At 35.4% G+C, this 26,666-nt stretch overlaps 1 protein-coding gene and 1 pseudogene across 1 annotated transcript; both read right to left on the reverse strand.

Moving 5' to 3' along the window:
• Positions 1–5,299: 5,299 nt before the first annotated feature.
• Positions 5,300–7,312, reverse strand: LOC120146367 (annotated as a pseudogene).
• A 15,671-nt stretch (positions 7,313–22,983) lies between these two features.
• LOC120146368 (hydroxyproline O-galactosyltransferase HPGT1-like) lies at positions 22,984–25,862 on the reverse strand. Its single transcript, XM_039159956.1, is given in 9 exon segments — positions 22,984–23,038; positions 23,160–23,247; positions 23,620–23,740; positions 23,996–24,068; positions 24,134–24,197; positions 24,807–25,000; positions 25,271–25,320; positions 25,583–25,646; positions 25,738–25,862. Coding segments are annotated over 9 exon segments (834 nt in total).
• Positions 25,863–26,666: the final 804 nt, after the last annotated feature.

Here is a 26,666-nt window from a genome sequence, read left to right on the forward strand (position 1 = left end):
TTTGGGGAAAGATTTATTTTGATGATATTAAGTTAGGGGTTTGATTCTAGAGGTCTTGAAGTATTGAATAGAGGTTGGTTTCATACTTGAATCAAGTGAAAATCATGAGATTTACACCCTTAAAGCATTCGACCATGAGGAAATAGGTTTGGAAATTGTGGAAAATTCTCATGGCTTAGAAATGATATAGGTTCTACAAGCCTTAGAAAATTTTTGGGTCCATTTTGTAATTTTTCAAAAGTTGAGGGACCTATTCGATAATTTTGAAAAGTTATGGTATGAATGTGTAATTACTCAATAATTTATGTACATTGCTGGAAATTATTGTTTGAGGGCTGAAATTGAAGTTAGAATGTGAAAGTCATTTTGGAAAGTTGACAAAGTTTAAGTACAAAATGGTGAATATTGAGAAAGTTAGTGGCTTAAGTGGTAATTATGGCATTGTTGAGATATTGGGCTGTAAATTAAATGATGAAAATTTATTGTGCTTGTTTGGACTTGAATTGAAGAATTTATGACAATGACCCATTATGAATAAAAAGGAAAAGTTAAGATGAATTTTAAAAGAATAGTACTTTTGAGTATTATTATTTTATAAATATGTTAGTAAGGATACTAACATTGTATTTATAATTGTATATGTTTTGTATGTATGTTTGTGTAGATCACGATCGAACTCGTGATACGAGCAAAGCGAAATGCAAGGAAAAAGTTCAAGAATAATTGGATTTCGATGATAAGGCATAATAGTGAGGCATACCAGGTGAGTGCATTTATTATGTATTTATATGATATGAGGAGGACTTGCGATGAGTCAACCTCGAATATTTTTTTATAAAAGCATGATTTATCGTATTTTGAAATATTTTCATAAAGTTCATGAAAATGATTTTACGACTAATTTTAGGGTATAAATTGTCCTAAAATAGATGAATGAACATTTATATTATTTTAACAGCTATCAATATTTTAGAATAAATGTTTAATCTGCGAATTTGATTTAAAGGCATATTGTATGTGCATTGAGAGTCGTACGTGCATTTCGACATACTTTGTGTATGATGGTTATCGATCGATTTTGTTTAATGCATATGTTGCATTTTCATATCAGTACTTTGTGTACTTTCGGCACTATGTGTGCATCCATGGTATTCATAATGAGTTGTGAATTACCATTTCGTATCAATATTTTGTGTACTTTTGGCACTATGTTTGCATCCATGGTATTCATAATGAGTTTATGAATTACTATTTTGTTATATTATTATAGTGTTGTTGTCACAACAAAACCTATGCTTTCTTTTAGCACTTATGTGCAACTCATGTACCTTGCATTCTCATTTGACATACATTGGGCAATAAATGGATATTTTGGAAAATACTGATTGATGGGTATGCTTGGCATACTAAATATTGTTTCGCAGGTTATGTGAAAGAAACTTGGTTTGCCAGTCAGTTTTATGTATTATTATGATTTATACGATTAAATTCATATGTTGATCTTTTATGACATACTTATGTTTTGGTTACGCCTCATATATACTATTATGCCTCACTAAGTGAATACTTAACGTGTGATGGTTTCACGCGTAGGTAATCAATTATAATCAGAGTAAGGAGTGCAACTGATATCATCTATCAAGGATTACCTCATCAGTAACAGTATGACATCTCTAAATGTTTATTTTGATGTTACTAGTTGGCATGTACTTAGATATATTTTGATGCTCTGGTATGTATTTGACATATGGGTTGTTGTATTATATTACATTTGAACTTAAAATATTGTTTGATAGATTTTAAACGTTATTTTATAAATATATAATTGAAGACATTTTATAAACTATATTATTAAACTGTTTATTTAAAGAAACAAAATTTTACTGGTTTTCAAGTAGGAAAATGTTTTAAAAGTCATGTGACATCTGTGACTCGTGTACTGGGACGTATACGGGAAATGAGTGTTATGTAATGAGAGTAATCAAATCTCATATATCAGACGAAAATTCTCTTAAGTTTTAATTAAAATCTTAGAACGATAACATGTTAGAGAAAATGAATGTAAATCATGCTCGAAGCATGATAGTTGAATTGGTTCCAACAGTTAAAAATGAAAATGGAAATAATGAAGAGATCTAGATAAATTATGTCATTACGAGACCCAAGACATAACTAATAATACAACTTTAGAAGAGTTTTAGGTACCTGAAAAATGAAAATGGAAATAATGAAGAGATCTCGATAAGTTATGTCATTACGATAAAAAAAATGAAACCAAAATAGAAAAATTATCGACAACATTTTTACAAACAATACTTCTATATAAGTAAAGAAATAAATGAGGATCTTGAATTGAAATATATCTAGGAGTATGGATGTGGAAATGATTAGCCAAAATAGAAAGACATTATTCAAGTGAAGTTAAATCAATTTCCAAAACATGGATATGTAGTCCAAACACCTAAAGGTGTAAAATGAGTAGTCATAAGATATAAAACACGACTTGAATTATGAAGATTTTTGCTTCATGGTGGATGCAATTACTTTATTACTCTGGCAATTTATGGATCCCTATATAGTGATATTTATCCTTAAAAGATTAAAATGTCGGAAGCATTTGAAAATTTCTTGGGAATTTGTACAAATATATTTGTTTAAATAATTTAGATGGAATGAACCGGTCTAAGTGTGTATGGTATATTTGAACCGATGAGAGCCTACTTGTTCATATGTCTTTATAAAGATACCACGATCAAATTATGATAATTATTTTATACTTTGAATTGAAACTCTCGAAGAGCTTCAAAATAGAATTCTTGAAGAGTTTCAAAAGCATCTTGAGTGTTTAAAAGAAAATTTGAAATAAAGAATATTGAAATCAAGTTTTATCTCGACCTGTAGATCGAGTACTTAAATTAAATCAATTGAAAAAAGGATACATCAAAGGAAACATATTTCCCTAAAGTTTTATTCTTCATTATCTTTAAAAGACGAGTAATACAAATATTTGAAGAATCCGTTCAAGTGGTAATTTGAAAATTTATGTTCATTGATGTATTGTTTGCTTGAACATTTGAAGATTGTATTGAATTGTAATACTCAAAGATCTTATGTGATATTATCATGAGGGGAGTAAATACACGTTGAACTCTTTTTCCCTTAACTAAGTTTTTGTCCCACTAAGTTTTTAATGAAGCAATATGTAAAGCGTATTAAAGATATGTGTACTCTTTTTTCTTTATTAAGATTTTTTTCACACGGGGTTTTTATCTTAGTAAGGTTTAGTCGAGACATATTATATTTATAGACATCCAAAGGGGAGTGTTATGAATATTTATTTATGTGGATGTATATCTTTATCTATAAGATAAGATTTTGATATACATTATTATTAGATCCCTAATATCCATTAGTATTAGAGTTGTATATTACATCTACTACATATGACTATAAATATAGAGGTAAGAAAAAAACATTGTACACAACTCATATTGATATAATAATATAGTTCTCTCTCCTTATGCTTATATCTTTTATTCTTGTTGTTCATCTTATTGCTTTTTTTTCTTATTTAACATAATTTTAACAATTAATATTTTTATTAAAGTGATAATAAAATAGTATATTAATATTAAATGCATAAAATTATATTATTTAAGTATTTATATTTTGAAGTGAAAAGTTTGGAAACGACTTACGGAAAATCGTAAATCATTTTTTAGAAAAAGCTAATGAAATTATGTTGACCATGAAAATGAATTACATTGATTATCCATTTTCTATCAACCAAACATTGAAAAATGAGAAAATATCTTTAAGAAAACCAACTACAATGAAACAAACAAACAATAATAGGTAAATATGAAGTGACCGACAAATTAATTTTCAAATTTATAAGGTCAAATTAGAAACTAATTCTTTTTATTAAAGCATCACATTATTCATGTAAAGAAAGTTAGCCTGTGTTTGTTTTCACTGTTCCACCTCTTCAAACCTCTTATGTCTACGCCGCGTAGACCACGCGCAAACATTAGGCTTCACAGACCGTTTGTTTTTTAGAAGACATAAGCTCTTCTTACGTCTGCGCGAGCTCTTCTTGGTGTGGACATGGTTTTATGTCTTCAAAGTTCTTCAAACCTCTTCAAGAATAATTATAAAATATGGTTATTTATTTTAAATAATTTAATAACCTTATTTATTTTAAAATAATTTATTTTAAAATAATTTATTTTAAAATAATTTATTTTAAAATAATTTATTTTAAAATAATTTATTTTAAAATAATTTATTTTAAAATAATTTATTTTAAAATAATTTATTTTAAAATAATTTATTTTAAAATAATTTATTATAAAATAATTATTTTAAAATAAATTATTATAAAATATGAATTGATTTATTTTAAAATAATTTATTAGTATAGATTGATTTATTTTAAAATATGGATTGATTTATTATTGTAGTTGTATGGATTGATTTATTTTAAATAATTTAATAATATGGATTGATTTATTTTAAAATATGGATTGATTTATTTTAAATAATTTATTAGTATGGATTGATTTATTTTTAAATATGGATTGATTTATTATTGTAGTTGTATGGATTGATTTATTTTAAATAATTTATTAGTATGGATTGATTTATTTTAAAATAAGGATTGATTTATTATTGTAGTTGTATGGATTGATTTATTTTAAATAATTTATTAGTATGGATTGATTTATTTTAAATAATTTATTAGAATGGATTGATTTATTTTAAAATAAGAATTGATTTATTATTGTAGTTGTATGGATTGATTTATTTTAAATAATTTATTAGTATGGATTGATTTATTTTAAAATATGGATTGATTTATTTTAAATAATTTTCAAAATTCGACTAAACAAAAATAGCATTTATTATAATTTATCTTTTTTTAATCTAAAATAACTGGCAAAGATGTTCAAAGAGTTTGAGTCGCATTTAAAAATAAGTGCTGAAATAAATGTGAGAAAGCAAGCCAAAAACACAAGCAGATTAATTCACTGATGTAAAGACCTGCAGGCCGATCAAAAATGATCCTTTGGTTCAATTCTAGTGACCTAGTTCACTAAATACAACATAAAAGCTGATTTCTATATAGTTTTATTTTCAACATCAATTTAACCTAAAGGACTGTTGCCTTCTTCCATACTAAACCTGGCTATAACACTCCCACAAACAATTGTGAGACCCGGTTTCGAGTAGAAGATGACAAAAGATGAGCCATTGGTTAAAGGTACCACTTGTTTCTGCACCATAAATATGGGGAGCTTTATGAATTCTCAATGGTTACGGTTGTAACATGTGGTTGTAGTTCTTGTTCACCGCCGCTGCTGCGTCTTGAGAAAGCCTCCTCCACCAAGTTGCAAAGGCTCTTTGAATGTTTGGACAATCTTCGCCGGAGTTCAAGAATCTATTGAACCAAGCAAGCAGAATGTCTTGTTGCCAAGCCAGAGGCAAGGTGAGTATTGTGTTACTTAGACTGTCCTCGATTAAATGCCTATCGAGGCCTTTCGATGCCCTCCTCAACCACACAAAATCGTCGTAAAACGGCACCAGCCATGTTTGCAAAAGCAAGCACCTTACTTCCTTTGATGCCAATAGTTGCCACTTTCCAATTCCAACAAATAGCCGTGCAGTCACTCGGCTAACCTCGTACCTATGAACAGCTGGAACTTTAGAATGAGCATTCGATAATTCGGATTGAGAAGCCCATGATTTTAGAAAATCCTCAGCAATCTGCCTATCAATCAAAATATCAAGAATCCAATGCAAATTATCTGCTTGTCTTGCAATCTGACTCGCATCAGTTAAATCCGATGAAGCTGCTCGGAGAAAATGGTTCTGAAGATGCTCCAAACAGCCATCACAAGCTGAATACAATGACTCTTTCCGGATATCGCTCTGAGATGAATTCTCACGAAGCATCTTCAACACCAATCCTTTCATTTCACACCTTGCCTTCTCGTCTTTGCCTTCGAGAACAACATGTAATAGCTTGAGAAGCACTTCTTCATTCTCGCTGTAGTCATCTGTTCCATTAGTACCTTCGACAGAAACCCTCTTCAAAACTTCCCCTGCTCCAACATTCTCAAGGCGGAGCTCCGCCAATAAAGAAGCCACTTTCTCTTCTTCATCCTCAGCCCAAGGAGCAGCTTCTAAGTACTCCAAACAAGATAGAACCCCAGCATCAAAACCAATTGCCGCTGAAACCTGACAAAGCAGAACAACAGCCACTTTGTCTTCTTCAACCTCGTACATTCAACTGAGTAATTCAAACTTTTACTACTAATTCAAAAATTAAAATAACTAAAATCAAAGGCTAACAATTTACCTTCAAAATCCCAAGAACCTTAGAAACGTCCTCTCGCATGAGCTTCTTCCTCAAATCTTCACAATACATCAATTTCAAGGTCTCTATATAAGCCTCCACATCATCACAGTCTGATATTTCCACCATGTACGGCCCAGTCGATCCATTTTTCAGCTGTTTTGCCCATCGATCAGATAACTTCACTGCAAAGAACCTACTGTGAGCCACTACTATTTGTCGATGCACGTTCATGGACACATTAATGCCATCCTTGGAACTCAACGTCAGCTTCATATCACTCGAATCCGGATCGTTAAACTGGTTTCCGGGGCTCCGGATCGATAAAAGACCCGAAATCCGTTGCATGGTCAATGTCTGCTTATCTATCACAAGCAACGGTTGATTTTGTCTGGAAGCTGAAATGGGTACCTGGATCTGGCCTTGGTTTTGGGTTCTCGGGTGGACATCGGGCTCGTTAGCCATCATCTCAAAAAGGGTCGGGCTGGATCGGGTCTTGTCCGGAGGAGGCGGCGGGGAATGTGGATTTAAAAGACCCGCCGTGAGGGCGGAGTTGAACTTGGTGAAACTCGACGGAGAGTGACCGTTGGAAATCGTTGTGAAGTCCATGACGGGTGACACACTGCCCAGAGAATATCCGATCTTAAAAGTCGACAAAGTGCCGTCCGAACCCTGGTCTGGAACTCGGAGAGCTAGAGACGGAATCGGAGGAGGCGGTGGAGTGGAAGCAGGGAAACCAGAAGAACTATCAGCTGAAACAACAGTGGGCGGATCAAGTTTCCGAGCAGAAAAACAGGAGTCGGAGCAGTTGTTGGCAGCGGCGGCAGTTGAGACAGAAGAACAAGAAATGGTGGTTTCTTTACAGTCGCAGCGTTTGGGCTTAACGAGTAGTACTTGAAACGTGAGATGAGAATATGATGTTTCTGTAGAAATTGATGTTGTAGTTGTTGCCATGAAATTATATTATTATAATATTTGGACTGTGTTTGTTGTCGTTTAGGTTTACGGCATTGGCACCGGCTTCCGTGGGTAGTAACTATTGAAAATGGCGGTAGATACGAGAAACCGAAGGGAAAATGAAATACACCAGTTGAAGTAAAGACAGGAAATGTAAGAGATGAGATTTGGATTTATTTCAGCTATAAGCCAGTCAGGTGCTCCTTGGGTGTTGGTTTTGATTTGAAGACAATGAAATCAGACACTACAAAATTTTATTCTAAAAATCGATGGTTTTAATTCGATTTGATTTAAACTAATTTTAAGTTATAATTTTATAAATTTGATTCGAAATTTTTTTAAATTTTAGTCGAGTTAGAAAATATTATTCGAATAACTCAAATTTTTTAATAACTAGTGAATTAGTTTTTAAGTTTGAGTTTAGTCATTCGACTTTGTATTATATGTATATAACATATTAAAAAATGTTTAATATAAAAATAAGTGTTTAAACTATAATGTTTTTCTCAAAGTGGTGTCCAAACTTTTTTCGATCAATTCAGCTGTCTAACGTTATAATTATTACCACTTATAGGTGCCTCGACCATAACGCCCATTAAAAAACTTCGTTAAGTGACACATGTCACGTTCTAGTAATTTTTTTAAAAAAAATTAAAAATTAAAATATTATTATATACTTCATATTTTTAAAAACTCTAATTTCTATTAAATTACGAAAAAGTCTCAAATCTCTAAAAATCTTAAATCTTTAATCTTAACTCGTTGACGTCATCCTTTTCAGCAACGACTACTGTCGCTGATGTCGTTCTTGCCACTTTTCTAGTCAAACGTCGTTATCTTTATCGTTGATTGACCGTCATGATCGTTTGGAGTCACGATTTGTAGTGTTGTAGTTCATCGGGGGTTACGTCGATTGGCTCCTGTTATGGTGGATTTTCATGGGGTTATTGGTTGTCGGGTGGAAGTTTGGCGGCGGCAAAGTGCAAGTGGTAATATGGGTTTAGGGGTTGAAATTAGAGTTTTTAAAATTTTGGGGCTTTTTTAAAAGTTTTTTGAATATTTTGAGTATTTAGATATAATTTTATTTTTTATTTTAATAAATTTTTTAAAATTAAAATAACAATATTGTAACATGTGTTACTTAACGGGTTTTTTAAATGACGTTACAGACGATGCACCTAAAGTAATAATATTTGTAACATTTTGCACTTGGATTGATCGAAAAATGGGCACCACTTTAGGGAAAATGATATAATTTGATCACTTATTTTTATATTAAGCTATTAAAAATATGATGAAATATATATGTATTGTATACGATCATAGAAAACCGTTTAAATTAGAATCAAATAGTATCATAATATTATAAATATTTACAATTATATTTAAAAACAGAAACTCGAATGACTCAACTTGATCGACTCATATTTTATAAAATTGACTTGATTATAAAATTTTTAAATTCAAATCGAGTTATAAAATATGACTCGTCAACTCGAATAACTCGAATTTTATAACTTAACTTGACTCAATTAAAAGCTCTCCCATACACTGGCTTATTGGGGTATTTTTCGCTTGTTATATAAGCATTACAAATATTTTGAGAGGGAGGAGGGGCAAACTGCTAAGCAAATAGAACAATGGGCAAAAGTTAGTATAAAAATCGAAATTTCTGTAATTCTTTTTTGGATTAATGTAAAAATAAGTGTTCAAAATATATCCTAAGTTAATTTTAGGTATCTAAAGTTTTCTCAATTAAAACTTTTAGTTGTGTAACGTTTTTTCTATTACATTTTTAGGTGCCTATACAATGAAGGTCGTTAAAAAAACCCATTAAGTGACACGTATTATGTTTATATTTTAGTTTAATTTAAAAATAAGTGTTCAAACTATACATTAAGTTAACTTTAAGTTCCTAAGAATTTAATATTTTATCATCCTATATCAATTAGTTATAGGTTAACATTTAATATTTTATTTGAGTTAAATAATAATTTTTTAGTTATAAATAGTTAATTTATTGAATTATTTTATATTAATATTAAATTAATAAGTTTTATAAAGTTTTAAAAACTAAAATTATTATATCATATTATGTCACTATTTTATCTAATATTTAACGAAATAGTGATATGTTTATAATAATATTTTATTTAATATAAATTTTAGAAGAAAAATTAAATAAATTTTTGTTACCAAACCTATAATTAAGTAACTTCGAGGTGTATTCTAGTTTAATTTTTAACAGTTAAACTAATTGCAATCTATTACTTCTACGTAAATTATAATCATCGTCTTGGAGTTTTTTTCCTATAAATTTCTCTCATCATCTAAGAATTAGTTGCATGTGATAGGTCTTCCATAAATATAATCTCAGTAAATTTTCTCATAGAATCTAAGGTTTGATTCTAGATTAATTTGTTTTAAGAGAGTATATTAATTTAGTTAAACATAATTTTGATTATTATAATTAATATTGAAATGTAATTTACACATTCTTATTTGATAAAGAGTGGATCATTATAATTTAAACCAAAATATGTAAGATCATATCCTTTATTTTTTATATATAAAAGGAGCGAATAAGCTAGACACTAACTAACTAATGACTAATATATATCGTACTAATCTTTCAACTAACATTCCTGGAGGTTGTGAGAATTTGTGTAGTCCGTTCTGTAGGGACCATGCATGCTTGGCCATGGTGTCCGCAGTTTCCTTGGCATCCTTTGGGATATATTGAGTCAATATGTTGAAGTAGGGTTAGAGATTTCCCTTCGTTCGATCCTTCTTGAACCAATCTCACGGCTTCGCTATTGTCAACCTCGACGATTACTTGCTTTTCTCCCGCTTCCAAGGTAGAGCAGAAGCCTACCTTTTTAGAAAATTCCCATAGCCATTCACCTGTATGGTTCAGAGCTAAACCTCCACAGGTGGACTCTCCTGTGGTTGCTTTCCAATTAGTCCCGGTTGGTTGCCAGGTGGAAGGATTTTTCTGACCCCGGTTGATTCTTTGTGTAAGGGTGTTCTCAGGGCCGGTCTATTATTTTTTTGGCTCGGGGTGAAATTAAAATATTGAACCCCTAATTCAAAAAAATTAAAAAGTATATTATATTAATATTTTTTTACCCTGGCCCAGGGTTGCGTAAGTGATGGCCTGAGTTATTCTTTTACCTTTGTCTAATATTGATTCCCTTTTGATCATCTCAGGATCGAAGATATTTTTGTTCCTGCTCTCCCATATGGCCCATAATATTTATTAACTTCACAATTTCAAAATGATTTGTTGCATGATCGAATTTTCAAGACTTATATTAACATTTTAAACCCACCACATACTACAAGTCGGGTTTAAGATATTACATAATCATACAAGATAGAGATTTATAAATATCTGATACATGATAGATTCATAAAATATTGGTGTAATTACACATCTAATAACTTAGGTACATAATCCGATACATGATAGATTCATCAATATTTGTGAGGGATATTTGATTGATGTTTTATCTCATTTGGATAATAGAAAACAAAAGCTTCTCAGTCTCCACGTCCAAGGCACCAACATAATCCCAACTTATCAGCCTCTTTTTCAACAATAGTCTATTTACACTTTTAATCCCTCATATTTTGCTTTATATTTGTAACAATCCGAAAATTTCAAAATAATGTTTAATTGAAATTTGAGGTTAATTATGAAAATTGGTAAAATTTGGGACTAAATTGGAAGTTCTTTAAACTTGTAGCTTGTTTTAGAGTTAAAAGAAAATTCAGGGACCAAGCCCTGAATTTACCCTTAAATGTTAGGTATGTTTTGGTTTATATTATCAAAACAGAAAAAAACAGAAAACCACGCACAAATTTCCCTTCCCCTACCTCAACTTCCGACAATGATCCCGACGTCGTCCGAATTCCGATCGCCGTTTTGAAAGCACCATCGTGTTCGTTATCAAGTCAGGAACAATCCCTTCAATTTAATTGAAGCGAAACGCTGCCAAACACCGTGAATTTCAAGTCAAAGCATCGACGTTTTTTTTAGCTCAATCGCCTAGAAAATCCTAAATTCATCGCCGATCGTTGCTCCGTTTACGACACCTCCCGCACCATCGTGTTCATTGAGCCGTTCCGAGTCCACCGGTGTCATCCTCGGTCTCCGTCAACGGCGGCACGTGGGGAGGTGGATCAGTCAAAGATTCGGCCGAGTCTAAATCGAGCTCTCCGCGTTCAAAAATTTGAACCGATCTTTGAAAGAATCTCAAAATCGCTCAAAATAATTTTTAGAAACTTTTTCGTGATTTTTAGAGCCCCGGAGAACGTCGAACGCGCCACACGCGCCGCCGCAGGGCGAGTGGAATCTGGAAACCGGTTTAACCGGTTTTGACCGGTTACGACCCGACCCGTTGACCAGTGCTATTCTGGGAATTTATTCGATTTTAGTGATATTTTAGGAATTAATTCGAAATGGGTGCTATTTTGGTAATTTTTTTTTGAAAAAAGTGCTATTCGGGGAATTAATTTGAAATTGGTGTTATTTTGGAAATTAATTCAAAAAGGGTGCTATTTTGGAAATTATTTTAAAAAGGGTGCTATTTGTGTAAAATATTTGACAGTTTGTTGACTACCTTTAATCTTTTTCGAAAATACATATCCTTATAATTTTTGACGTCCCGAATCCATTTTTGGGGTCTGTTTTGCTAAATTCAAACCTGAAAGTCTCCAAATCATCAGTCAAACCTGTTGACTTTAATTTTGACCAAGAATTCGAAATTTCGGAAGGTCATACTTTATGTTTTTCGACGTCCTGAATTTGATTCCGAAGTTTGTTTTGCCAAATTCTGACCCGAAATTCCCGAATCAAGCTTGTGAACCAAAAAGGCTCAGTATTTTAGTATTTTGATTATTTATTTGAGATATGGTTAAGAAATTGATTAAGTAAGATATTTTATGAAGGTACTCGTGTTTCACCTGAACAAGGATCAGTCAGGTCCGGTGTTGTCCGTTCTTCATATCAGTCCGAACCGCGTATTACAAGAACTACCCGTAGGTTTCCGTATATTATTTAAGTAAAGATTAAGATTATTTTTTTATTAGAATTCCAATAAGGAATTTTCCAATTCGTAGGATCTAGCGCTGCAGCAGAGCGTGATCGACAAAACCAGTAATAAGGTTCCCTATCTGATTTCTCAGACTGTTACAGGTGTGTTTCCCTACCAGTGTTATCTTACAGTTATAAACTATATATCCGAACTGATTTATATTATGAGAATATAATATACTTTATGAGGAAATACCGGTATTTTGAATAATGTTTATTAAATGTCTGATTTACCGTATAATTTTATATGGTTTATAGTTATAGTATTTTTGGTACATGATTTCTAAATATAGAACATTTCCATATTTAATGGATTAATTATTGTTTTTACTCCAATGCATACATGTTTATTTTGTCATTTGGGGTACGATTGAAGGAAGTATTATCAGGTCCCTTTGCTGTGTGCGAAGGTAAGCCTTACAGTTTACCAGGTTCCTTTGCTGTGTGCAAGGGTAAGCCTTACAGTTTCCCAGGTCCCTTTGCTGTGTGCGAAGGTAAGCCTTACAGTTTACCAGGTCCCTTTGCTGTGTGCGAAGGTAAGCCTTACAATTTACCAGGTCCCTTTGCTGTGTGCGAAGGTAAGCCTTACAGTTTACCAGGTCCCTTTGCTGTGTGCAAGGGTAAGCCTTACAGTTTCCCAGGTCCCTTTGCTGTGTGCAAGGATAAACCTTACAGTTTTCCTAGGCTCCTCTGCTTTGTGCATGGGTTAAGCCTTACTGGTGTATAGGCGGTGTACGGTTCAGGTGAACCTACACAATTTGGTGATTGGATGGGGGGTAGTGTGCATGTTATTAAAATATATTTGATAAATTGTTTTATCTTATCTGAATTATTTTGTTATGTATATGTTATACACTGTATGGGACACACTGGGCTTTTTAGCTCATTCTGTAAATTTTAACCTTTTTCAGATAACAGCAGACCGTAAGCTAGCAGATTTGGCATCAGGAGAAATCAACTACTTTATTTTGTACGAACATATATTTCTATATGTTTTTCGGTTATGTTTGGTGACATGTATTTTATTACCGTTTTGGACATATCTGTATTATTAATATTATGTTCTATATTATATTTAACGTTCTATAAGTTATAAAAAAAACCTCTGAATGGGATATGTGACCCGCTTAGGTTTGGGTCTATCTTACAGACCGGGTCTAGGGGGTTACATTTGGTGGTATCAGAGCTTTCGATTTTAAACACTCGGACTGTATATGGGTCCTAAATTTTGGATTTTTAAGGAAAAAAATGTCACCTTATGTTATGATTTAAAGTTTTCTCGAGATCCCTGATGCTAATCTGACACATGTTTCAAATTCTTTCTGTAGAGCCTTATAGATCCAACGATGAATGCTGCTAGAGGTCGTAGGACAGGACGTGGACGTGGTAGAGGGCGAGTCACTCGACCTTCTGTTACGATAGAAGATCCGATGTCACCACGTGATCCTCCTGTTCCGCAAGTAGATCCAACTATTTCTCATGATGATCAGTTTACTCCTATGAGAGACCCTCCCGTCACTGAAGATGAGGATTCTGAGATGAATGAAGACGCCATTAATAGAGCTATCTTCCGCATGTTCCAGAGAGCTGCTAGAGCCCCTAGTAACATGACTGTAGTGGAGATTTCAAATTCTCTAGTTGCTGCTGGTGTAGTTCCATTCGAGGGTATTACTGGTGGACCTCCGACAGACGCTGAGTATTGGCTGGAGGACACAGAGAGGATTATGGATGAGATGAACCTCATACCTGAGCAAAAGTTAAAAGGGGCCCTAACTATGTTGAAGAAAGAAAGCTTCAGATGGTGGCAATCCATTTCTGGTAGTATTCCGAGGAACCAATTAACATGGGATCTTTTCAAGACGCGCTTCCGGAGTCGCTACATCGAAGAGAGATATCTGCAGGAGCGACGCCAGGAGTTTCAGAATCTGGAGCAAGGTAATATGTCTGTTATGAATTACGAGGTGGAGTTCATCCGATTGAGCCGTTATGCTCCTGGGCTTGTTGACACAGAGACAGATCGATGCTTGAGGTTTGAGAATTGACTCAGGTATGAGATCAGGAGTCGAGTTGCTACCCACCGAGAGAGGAATTTTGATGCTTTGGTTGAGATAGCCAAAAGTGCTGAGGAAATAGAGCGACTGAGTATGGAGCACAAGAGAGATAGTGATCGAGCTCAAACCCGATTTAGGAGGTCTTATGGTTCTATAGATTCTTCTGCACATCCCAACAAGAGAGGCAGGGGTGAATTCTTTCAGAGAGGTGGTGCAAGTGTCAGGCCTGTGGCATCCTGTTCTTCAGCCGTACGTTCTTCTAGACATGGTGGATCTTCTAGGCTGCAACCTATACCGACATGTGTGTACTGTGGAAGATGTCATTATGGTCAGTGCAGGCTGAAATTGGGGACATGTTTTAGATGTGGTTCCGGTGACCATTTCATGAAGGACTGTCAGAACGAGATCGTTCAGTTCAGACGCCAGCTCGTACTCCCGCTCATACTCAGATAACTGTTCAGACTCCTGCGGGTGGTAGTACTCAAGAGAGAGCACCTGGATTAGCTAGTAGAGGCCGAGCATCTCAGAGTAGGGGTCTAGTCAGATCTGAGGCCAGACAACCTGCATTGGTTTACACTGCTAGACTTCGACAAGATCGTGATGGGCCTAATGTGACTGCAGGTACTGTTACTATTCATTATGTTCCATACTTTGCATTGTTTGATAGTGGCTCTACAAATTCCTATATATCACATTCCGTTTCTAAGGGTCTAAATATTCTTGTTGAGAATACTGAGCGTTCAGTGATAGTTCAAAGTCCCTTAGGCAAATCCATCGTGTTGGATCGTATTTTTAGAGTGCCCTATAGAGATCAATGGGGAGATTTTTCCGGCCGACATGATGGAGTTACCCTTTGAAGAGTTCGATTTGATTCTCGGCGTAGATTGGTTGGACAAACATCGAGTAAATATTGATTTTGAGACTAAGAGAGTTGTTCTGAAGACCCCAGATAATCGAAAGATTGTAATGATCGGGGAACGACGTGGATTTCTGACGAATGTTGTGTCTGCCTTGGTAGCGGAGAAGATTATCAGGAAGGGTTCCGAGGCGTTTCTTGCTTATATTTTGGACACTAGGAGATCGCAATCCGATATTGAAGGCATCCGAATTGTCAAGGAATTGCCTGATGTTTTTCCCGAAGAGTTGCCTGGATTACCTCAAGATAGAGAACTCGAGTTTGTGATTGAAGTCTATTCTGGTTCCACCCCGGTTTCAATGGCTCCTTATCGTATGGCCCCAAAGGAGCTTAAGGAACTAAAAGTTCAACTTCAGGAGTTGTTGGACAGGGGATTTATTCGACCTAGTGTATCACAGTGGGGAGCTCCAGTTCTCTTTGTCAAGAAGAAAGATGGACATTGAGACTTTGTATTGATTATAGAAAACTGAACAAGCTCACTGTTAAAAATAAATATCCTCTGCCCAGGATCGATGATCTATTTGACCAATTTCGAGGGGCTTCTATCTTTTCAAAGATAGACTTGAGATCTGGTTATTATCAACTCAAAGTGAAAGATTCGGGTATTCCGAAAACTGCTTTCCGTACTCGATATGGGCACTATGAGTTTTTAGTGATGTCATTCGGGTTAACTAATGCCCCTGCTGCTTTTATGGATCTGATGCATAGGGTGTTTCGACCTTATTTGGACCAGTTTGTAGTTGTATTCATTGATGACATACTAGTGTATTCTAAAAGTGAAGCAGAACATGAGGAGCATTTAAGGATTGTTCTTCATACTCTAAGGGAGAATAAACTATACGCTAAGTTGAGCAAGTGTGAGTTCTGGCTCAGTGAAGTGACTTTTCTTGGACATATCGTCTCTGCTGATGGCATTCAGGTGGATCCGAGCAAAGTGGAGGCTATTCTGAACTGGAAGCAACCCAGAAACGTCTCTGAGATCCGTAGTTTCTTGGGCTTAGCTGGTTATTACCGTCGTTTCATTGAGGGGTTCTCCCTTATTGCAACTCCTCTAACAAAACTATCGAGGAAAGATGTTCCATTTGTCTGGTCTGAGGACCAACAAGCTAGCTTTGAGAAATTGAAGACTGTTCTAACTCAAGCCCCAGTGTTGATTCAGCCTGAATCTGGGAAGGATTTTTCTGTCTACAGTGATGCTTCTTATTCTGGATTAGGATGTGTTTTGATGCAAGATAGGAAAGTTATTGCTTATGTGTCACGTCAGTTAAGGCCGCATGAGCGTAACTATCCTACTCACGATCTGGAATTAGCTGCTGTGGTTTTTGCTTTAAAGATTTGGAGACACTACCTCTACGGAGAAAAGTGTTATATCTACACTGATCATAAGAGTCTGAAGTATCTGCTTACTCAGAAAGAATTGAATTTGAGACAACGTCGCTGGTTGCAGCTTTTAAAGGACTATGATTTTGAGATAGAATATCATCCAGGGAAGGCTAATGTAGTGGCAGACGCCTTGAGTCGTAAGGCGAAATCAGATCTCAGAGCCTTATTTGCCAACTTGAGTTTATTTGATGATAATAGTTTGTTAGCAGAGTTACAGGTTAAACCTACTTTGGCCGAGGAGATTAAGGCTAAACAACTCCTTGATAGCTCGTTGCTTCCCATTATTGAACAAGTTAAGCAAGGATCGAGTTCGGAGTATAATGTGGATCAGGATGGTATTTTGTGTTTTCACGGTCGTTACTGCGTCCCTAAAGATGATGAGTTGAGACGGGTTATTCTTCAAGAGGCTCATAGTAGTTCTTATGCTATGCATCCTGGTGGGGACAAAATGTACAATAATCTCAAAGAGCGCTACTTTTGGACTGGTATGAAGAAAAATATTTCAGATTTTGTGGCGAGGTGTTTGACTTGTCAGCAGGTTAAGGCAGAGCACCAGCATCCGTTTGGATTGTTACAGTCAATTAAGATTCCTGAGTGGAAATAGGAGCGCATTACGATGGACTTCGTTACTGGTCTTCCTCTAACTCCTTCTAAAAAGGATTCTATCTGGGTGATTGTTGATCGACTCACCAAGTCAGTGCACTTTATCCCTATTCGGGTTAATTATTCTCTGGATAAACTGGCTAAGTTGTACATTTCTGAGATCGTTAGACTTCATGGTGTTCCGTTGTTATCATATCTGATCGAGATTCGAGATTCACTTCTAGGTTCTGGAAAGCTTTGCACGAGGCTCTGGGCACTCGTTTGAATTTCAGTACAACTTTTCATCCTCAAACTGATGGACAGTCTGAGCGAGTAATTCAGGTGTTGGAGGATATGTTACGAGGTTGTGTGATTGATTTCCGTGGTAGTTGGGAAGATTTCTTGCCGTTAGCTGAGTTTGCTTACAATAATAGTTATCAGGCGAGTATTCGCATGGCACCGTATGAGGCTCTATATGGACGTAGATGTCATACTCCTATATGTTGGACAGAGTTGCATGATAGAAAAACTTTGGGTCCAGACTTGGTTCGAGAGACTGAAGATACTGTCAGACTGAAGAAAGTTGGACCTGTTGCTTATCAGTTTGAGTTACCTCCACAGCTCAGTCGTATTCATGATGTTTTTCATGTGTCTATGTTAAGGCGATACCGTCCAGATCCAGATCACATCATTCAGGTTGATGAGGTAGAGCTGAGACCTGATTTGTCATATGAGGAGGAGCCTGTTCAGGTTTTAGAAAGAGATGAACGAGTTCTTCGGAATAGGCGTATTTCAATGGTCAAAATGCAGTGGAGTAATCGTAGCCCCTCAGAAGCTACTTGGGAGACATTGGAGTAAATGGAGGTTCAATTTTCTCATCTGTTTTCATAAGGTAAATTTCGAGGACGAAATTTCTTGTAGAGGGGGAGAATTGTAACAACCCGAAAATTTCAAAATAATGTTTAATTGAAATTTGAGGTTAATTATGAAAATTGGTAAACTTTGGGGACTAAATTGAAAGTTCTTTAAACTTGTAGTTTGTTTTAGAGTTAAAAGAAAATTCAGAGATCAAGCCCTGAATTTACCCTTATATGTTAAGTATGTTTTGGTTTATATATATGAATACGTGGTTTTCTGTTTTGAAAACAGAAAACCACGCCCAAATTTCCCTTCTCCTACCTCAACTTCCTACGACGATCCCGACGCCGTTTTAATTCCGATCGCCGTTTTGAAAGCACCATCGTGTTCGTTATCGAGTCAGGAACAATCCCTTCAATTTAATTGAAGCGAAACGCTGCCAAACACCGTGAATTTCAAGTCAAAGCATCGACGTTTTTTTTAGCTCAATCGCCTAGAAAATCCTAAATTCATCACCGATCGTTGCTCCGTTTACGACACCTCCCGCACCATCGTGTTCATTGTGTCATTCCGAGTCCACCGGTGTCATCCTCGGTCTCCGTCGACGGCGACACGTGGGGAGGTGGATTAGTCAAAGATTCGGCCGAGTCTAAATTGAGCTCTCCGCCGTTCAAAAATTTGAACCGATCTTTGTAAGTATCTCGAAATCGCTCAAAATAATTTTTAGAAATTTTTCCGTGATTTTTAGAGCCCCGGAGGACGTCGCACGCGCTGCCGCAGGGCGAGTGGAATCTGAAAACCGGTTTAACCGGTTTTGAACCGGTTTTGACCGGTCACGACCCGACCCGTTGACCCGAACCATTGACACGACCCGACCCGTTGACCGGTGCTATTCTGGGAATTTATTCGATTTTGGTGCTATTTTGGGAATTAATTTGAAATTGGGTGCTATTTTGGTAATTTTTGAGAATTAATTCGAAATTGATGCTATTTTGGGAATTAATTCAAAAGTGCTATTTTGGCTATTTTGGCAATTATTTTAAAAAGGGTGCTATTTGTGTAAAATGTTTGACAGTTTGTTGACCTCCTTTGACTGGCTTTGACCGACTATTAAACGACCGTTAATCTTTTTCGAAAATACCTATCCTGATAGTTTTTGCCGTCCCGAATCCGTTTTTGGGGTCCGTTTTGCTAAATTCAAACCTAAAAGTCTCCAAATCGTCAGTCAAACTTGTTGACTTTAATTTTGACCAAGAATTCGAAATTTCGAAAGGTCATACTTTATGTTTTTCGACGTCCTGAATTTGATTCCGAAGTTTGTTTTGCCAAATTCTGACCCGAAATTCCCGAATCAAGCTTGTGAACCCAAAAAGGCTCAGTATTTTAGTATTTTGATTATTTATTTGAGATATGGTTAAGAAATTGATTAAGTAAGATATTTTATGAAGGTACTCGTGTTTCACCTGAGCAAGGATCAGTCAGGTCCGGTGTTGTCCGTTCTTCATATCAGTCCGAACCGCGTATTACAAGAACTACTCGTAGGTTTCCGTATATTATTTAAGTAAAGATTAAGATTATTTTTTTATTAGAATTCCAATAAGGATTTTTTCAATTCGTAGGATCTAGCACTGCAGCAGAGCGTGATCGACAAAACCAGTAATAAGCTTCCCTATCTGATTTCTCAGACTGTTACAGGTGTGTTTCCCTACCAGTGTTATCTTACAGTTATAAACTATATATCCGAACTGATTTATATTATGAGAATATAATATACTTTATGAGGAAATATCCGATATTTTGAATAATGTTTATTAAATGTCTGATTTACCGTATAATTTTTATATGGTTTATAGTTATAGTATTTTTGGTACATGATTTCTAAATATGGAACATTTCCATATTTAATGGATTAATTACTGTTTTTACTCCAATGCATACATGTTTATTTTGTCATTTGGGGTACGATTGAAGGAAGTATTATCAGGTCCCTTTGCTGTGTGCGGAGGTAAGCCTTACAGTTTACCAGGTCCCTTTGCTGTGTGCAAGGGTAAGCCTTACAGTTTCCCAGACCCCTTTGCTGTGTGCGAAGGTAAGCCTTACAGTTTACCAGGTCCCTTTGCTGTATGCAAGGGTAAGCCTTACAGTTTCCCAGGTCCCTTTGCTGTGTGCAAGGATAAACCTTACAGTTTTCCTAGGCTCCTCTACTTTGTGCATGGGTTAAGCCTTACTGGTGTATAGGCGGTGTACGGTTCAGGTGAACCTACACAATTTGGTGATTGGATGGGGGTAGTGTGCATGTTATTAAAATATATTTGATAAATTGTTTTATCTTATCTGAATTATTTTGTTATGTATATGTTATACACTGTATGGGACACACTGGGCTTTTTAGCTCATTCTGTAAATTTTAACCTTTTTTAGATAACAACAGACCGTAAGCTAGCAGATTTGGCATCAGGAGAAATCAACTACTTTATTTTGTACGAACATATATTTTTATATGTTTTTCGGTTATGTTTGGTGACATGTATTTTATTACCGTTTTGGACATATCTGTATTATTAATATTATGTTCTATATTATATTTAACGTTCTATAAGTTATATAAAAAAAACCTCTGAATGGGATATGTGACCGTTAGGTTTGGGTCTATCTTACAGACAGGGTCTAGGGGGTTACAATATTCAAAAATACTGTTTTTAAGGTCAATCAAACCCAAATTACATCTAATTAATCTAACATTTGGCTCAAATCTTCATAATGGACTATTGGATTCATCTAAAACTCACTCGGATTAACCCAAAAACTACTAGCATTACACCTAGTGTCACAAAACTATGAGTACTCCCACAGTCCATTAAAATGTTCAGTGGTCTTCCCACTGATTCTGAGAGTATCGTGACTTGCATTACTAATTATGCATTAATAGAAATCTTCTAGTTCTCCATCCTAACAAAACACCTCATTTGTCAATTCAGCTATGTGTAGCTTCTCTTTTACTATTGGTGCACTGACCTCCTCCTCTTCCATCATGTTAAGCTGCTTCAATTTGCATTGATGAGCAGGTCCAAACTTTTCCCCAAACTTGAAGCAAGTTATTTGCTCTCCTATAATTAATTAGGTTTTGTTTATTCATAATTACAACATGAAGACTTCTTTGTGTAGTTGGAGCTGGTAAACTAAGTGTCGTCTGACCACCTGATGTGTGTATAAGAATTCACCTTAAAAATTGGCGTGTTCATCTTATTATCAACCTCCAAATCTAGTTCATACAGTTTAGCTTTCCTGTAAGTAACAGCTAGATTTTGCAGTTCATGGATTTAAATTCTTTTTTCACTATAGCAAAATTTGTTTTTAGCGGCGGTTGTAGAGGCATTTTTATAGAAAACGCCAGTAATATTTTACATATAGCGGCGTTTTTGGACAAACGTCGCGATATCCAAATATATAGTGGCGTTTTTCGAAAAACGTCACTAAAAACTCGTACTTTAGTGGCATTTATGTAAAAAAAGCCGCAATAGCCAGATATATAGTGGCGTTTGTGTAAAAACGCCACTAAAATCTCACACTATACTGGCATTTTATTAAAACGCCGCTATAAACTCATCATTACTGGCGCTTTTAGAGAAACGCCGCTATAGACTTGTACAATAGTGGCGTTTGTTATAAAAATGCCGTAAAATCAAGTACATTAGTGGCATTTTTTCATGTAAACGCCGCTAAAATCTCGTACTATACTATTGTTTTATTAAAAACGCCGCTATAAACTCATGCATTACTGGCACTTTTGGGAAAACGCTGCTATAGACTTGTACATTAGCGGCATTTGTTATAAAAACGCCGCAAAATCACGTACATTAGTGGCATTTTTTCATGTAAATGCCGCGAAAGAATAATTATATGTCCCTCATATCTCCTGGCCGATCCCTAATTCTTTTGAACCCTTCTTCCCTATCTTCCCCCTTCTTCCCTAATTCTTCCTTGAAAACCCCCAACACGACATCTTCTCCTATCTCCTGGCCGCGAAAGAATAATTATATTTTCGCCGACATGGACAACAACGAGGATCTAGAGCTTATTTTGCCTTCCGACGAGACATCTTCTCTTAGTCAAGAAAGAAAATTTAAATGATTGGAGAAGGTGAAAACGATTTCGGAAAATACATCCCCATTTGAAGCCCTGGATTTTGGTACATTGGAGCCCCATGTAGTTGAGGAGTCGAAATCGGGATCCTTGTACAAGGGTTCTTTTGAAGAGGAAAATGAATTGAGTTATTGCTTTGATGAGTTGGGCGTTGAAAGAAACGGGTCGGATTCAATTGCTAAATGGGCTTTGGATTTTGATTCAATGACCGAGGAAGTTGATGGAAACGTTGAAGGTCAGAGTCAAGAGAAAAGAATTAGATATTTCGAACCGGAGGAGTCAGAGAAGAAGCTGCCTAGTTTCGAAGAAACTGCCTAGTTTCGAAGAAACTGCCTAGTTTCGAAGAAACTGAGAGAGAAAGGCGTTGGCGATGGGGAGATGCCCATCTTACCAAAAATGTACACCGATTTGGGATAGGAGGGACACACAGCTGTAAAAGAACCAGAATACTTGGCGCATGATAATACCATATGATAAGTTTCAAGGACTAAATTCTGAGTATTTGGCCTGTTTACATTGTATTTATGGTTGAAAAAACCATAGATTTAACATACTTGCTATTTAACACAAGCCTTCTGAGTCATTACTGAACTTCTGTAAGTATAGGAGAGGAGAAACAAAGGGGATTCTTTGCTACTCACGATTTAGAATCACCAAATTTCCACCAATCTGGTTCATACCATTTGTGGGTCCTATAAATTTGTAAAAGAACATTAAAAGAAGGGATCATAAATCTTCAGAAAAGAAAGTTGGGAAGGAGCCGATCTCAATCAATGTATATAAGTAATCATCAGATGAAACAATTATACTCACGGTTCAGAGAAAACTTCTCCTGATTTCATACACCCCATATAAACACGAGGCTTATCCAAATGAGCAGAAAGTTTTGCTCCTAGAGCATCTGTATACAATCAGAGGACCAACTATAAAAATTATTGTATCTGTAAAGGCTGAGAAGAATTATTTAGTTCTATAGCGATACGCATTTTCAGTTAACCAAGACAACCCTTACACCTCAACACTTTTAGCTGATCGTCACTGTCTGTCATGTTTTCTGCAACAATGGTTCATACTAATGACTAGAAACTTCAGATATTATTGAAACTGATACTACTCAGAACAACTTTTTGGAATTAAGGCATTCTACAATTGATATTGTGATATATTAAAGGGGAAAGTTCTAGAAGATGAGGGAGAAATTAAACTTCCGTATAAAGAAATTATGTGATTAGTACCTTAAACATTACCTGAAGAACTAACAACGGTTACATACCAATATTAACGTAAACATCATCGTTGACCTTAACATAGAACTCTGAATCCCAGCTCTCTACAGCATGAGCAAAGAAAAACTTTATCTTCTTAGAACGTTCTTCAGGTGCCTCCACTCCATCCTGTTGTGACACAGGAAAATGATATTTGCCGCTAACATGATGATTCAACAGGAATAACATCCAGAACACATGAATCAAGTCACAATTAGAATAAAAGATATCATAAAGTTACTATAATTTTTAAGCTAGTTTACAATAACTTCTAGGAGATACAATTCCATTCAGAAAAATCCAATATAATCTTAAAATCCATGTATTTAAAGTCGAAACCTCTGAGGTATGCAAGAAATAGATTGATATAGCAGGTCAGCATACCAAAATAATGAAGTCATTAGTCTGGCTGTTTTCATCTCTGATCTCCCTGTCTAAACTATCTCCACGATTTGCACTGCCAGTAATATACAATTCAATAAACAGAAATGTGATACTTGATAAGAGGAACCAAATACAAACCTTTTTCCTATTATGAATCGCACAACAATTCCCTTCTCTTCTTCCAATTTTTTCAAAGCCGCACCTGCAGATATTATATTTTCAGTTTAAATACTATCAGAGGATATGATAATTAGGCAGCAAGAAATTTAGAAAATCTATGAATAACGTAATGGAGGGAAATAAATTGGAATCCACATATCCATCAACCATACTAGAGAAGGAAACCATTCTTTCAAGCTCATTTAGAGTGAAGACATGTTCATATTGCATCTATTCTCATCCGCCCAAGTTTCTGACTTTGGGACACATTTGGAGCAATTAATATTAAGCAGCCATCTTAAATTACAACAAAATAGTTTTCTTTGATCATTTGGCCTTTTAGTTAAAAGCTAAAGCAACCTTAGCTTCTAACTTACAGTGGACATGAAAACAGTTAATAAGTTTGTGTGCAACTTCATATTAGCTGTTGCAGACAACAATCCTCCATGTGTCACTCATAAAGCATGTATTCTAATGCCACTTAACCCCAATAGAATGATGGATAGATAAATAGATGTATGCTATAGCCATTGCCATTAGTACAAGAAGACGGTAAATAAAAAGCACTTGGAGCCTACTGTATCGGCATGGTTCATTGCTTTAAAATAACACACTATAAGTGATAAAACTAGTCAAGAGAATGATTAATTACCAGATTACATCCAAGCTTTCCGTAGTGCATCTCAGTTTTTCTTCCATCCAAATGTTGTGACGATGCCAATAACAGCTAAAAGCCTTTTCTTGGAATGAGTACCATCATTTCCCGAATGCTCCTTTGAAACAAAACCTTCTTGCTTAGCAGCATCTAGATCCTTCTCAATAGATGATAATTTTTTCAGTTGTTCCCTGAATATCATGCTTTATCAAATTAGACTCGATACAGAGAGTAATTATAGCCACGGACTTCAATTGCGGCTGTGGTTACATTTTCGGTTGCATTCGCGATTGCGGACGTAATAGACACTATTGTGGTCATTGTGGGTATCGCAATCGTGCAATAGAGGTTTCGGATGCCACCGCTACCGCTATATGATGGCCGTTATTCCAATAACTGACCGCAATTTAAATCCATCATAGCCATATAATGTGCATAAATGTAAAAGTGAAAAGACTTACTCGCAGGCGACAATTTTTAAAGTCTCAGAAACAGATACTGAAGAATGACCCTGGAAAAGATTAAAAATCCAACGCCATGGGAGTCCAACTGATTTGTACCAAAAACATCTTCAAATTTTTGACATGATCATTATAAAAAAAAAAACAATGACCAACAATAAATTTAAAGAAAAGTAGCAAGTTTGATAGACAAATGAAGGAGCAATGAATGAAAATGAAGATCATCTACAAACTCCAAAAGTTTATATTAATGGGAAATTTTAAAATAAAAATAAAAAAAGAGATCGAGAAAAAGAAAAAAGAAAAAATCACCTGACCAGTTCTCCTACCAAGTTCTTTAATTAAATATACTCTGCTCTCTGCCTCCTGCCACATCCTGCATTTAAATACCACAAAAAGAAATGCCTCAAAATAGAATTTCTCAATAAACCCACAACGAAAAAACCGAAAAAGGAACGAAAAGCAACCGGCCGGCAACGTAAACCGTAGCCATGGTAGCGAACATGGCGAGAATCAAAGCTGAAATTCTAGAACGAAAAGTAGAGCCAGCACCAGAATTAGATATCCGGTTACTCGATCCTCGGCTACGCATTTTCTCTTAACTCCTTGTCTACAAACTTCGATATATAAAAAGATTTAAGTAGGGGAAAAAAGACACTTAATTTTCTTTAATTTATGAAGCAGATCCGTAGAAACCAAAACGTAAAAGTTGAAAGTTGAGTAGCCAAATTTTAAATAAAATAAAAGTGGCCGCTAATATAATTTACCCAAAACATTTACTTTGATGGTTTGAGGAGTAAAAGTGGTCACCCTTCAGGATCATATTCGGTTTGTTAGGGGTATATATGGTTATTACGACGGCAATCTGGTTTGTTACCTACTTCCAAATTATGGCTACTTTTATCGCACTTACCTACACTGTCAGTGTTCGGTTATTTGATTGACGAGCTTTGCACGAGGCGCTTCCGACGGGACGCCGGTTATTTTTGGTGAGGGTTTCCGATGGTCGCTATTGTCTGTGTGATTCGTCGAAGGAAACTGTACTCCATATTAGTGAAATAGAAACTGTAAAATAAAACAGTTAACCTAACTGGAAAATTTTAAAATAAATAAACAATAAATTGAATAACTATATTTTGGTATTAACTACTACCTTAGAAACAAATTCGTTTCGATGTGTAATTGTTGCTGTCGTAGCCAATTTCGGGCTAGGTCTGGAATTGAGCTTCGACTTAGGAAAGTGGATTCGGAGTCGCCACCGATCATTTATTTTATTAAAAATGGACTGATCGGATACCTTATTTCTTATCTGATCTGCATCTTGCCAGTTATATGTCGGATTCGGGAGTCGGTTACATTCAAGGAAGGGTTAACACCCTTGAACTGCCATTTCGCT

This window comes from Hibiscus syriacus, unplaced genomic scaffold, assembly GCF_006381635.1.
Source record: "Hibiscus syriacus cultivar Baekdansim isolate YM2019G1 unplaced genomic scaffold, ASM638163v2 tig00110912_pilon, whole genome shotgun sequence".
NCBI classification, from domain to species: Eukaryota; Viridiplantae; Streptophyta; class Magnoliopsida; order Malvales; family Malvaceae; genus Hibiscus; species Hibiscus syriacus.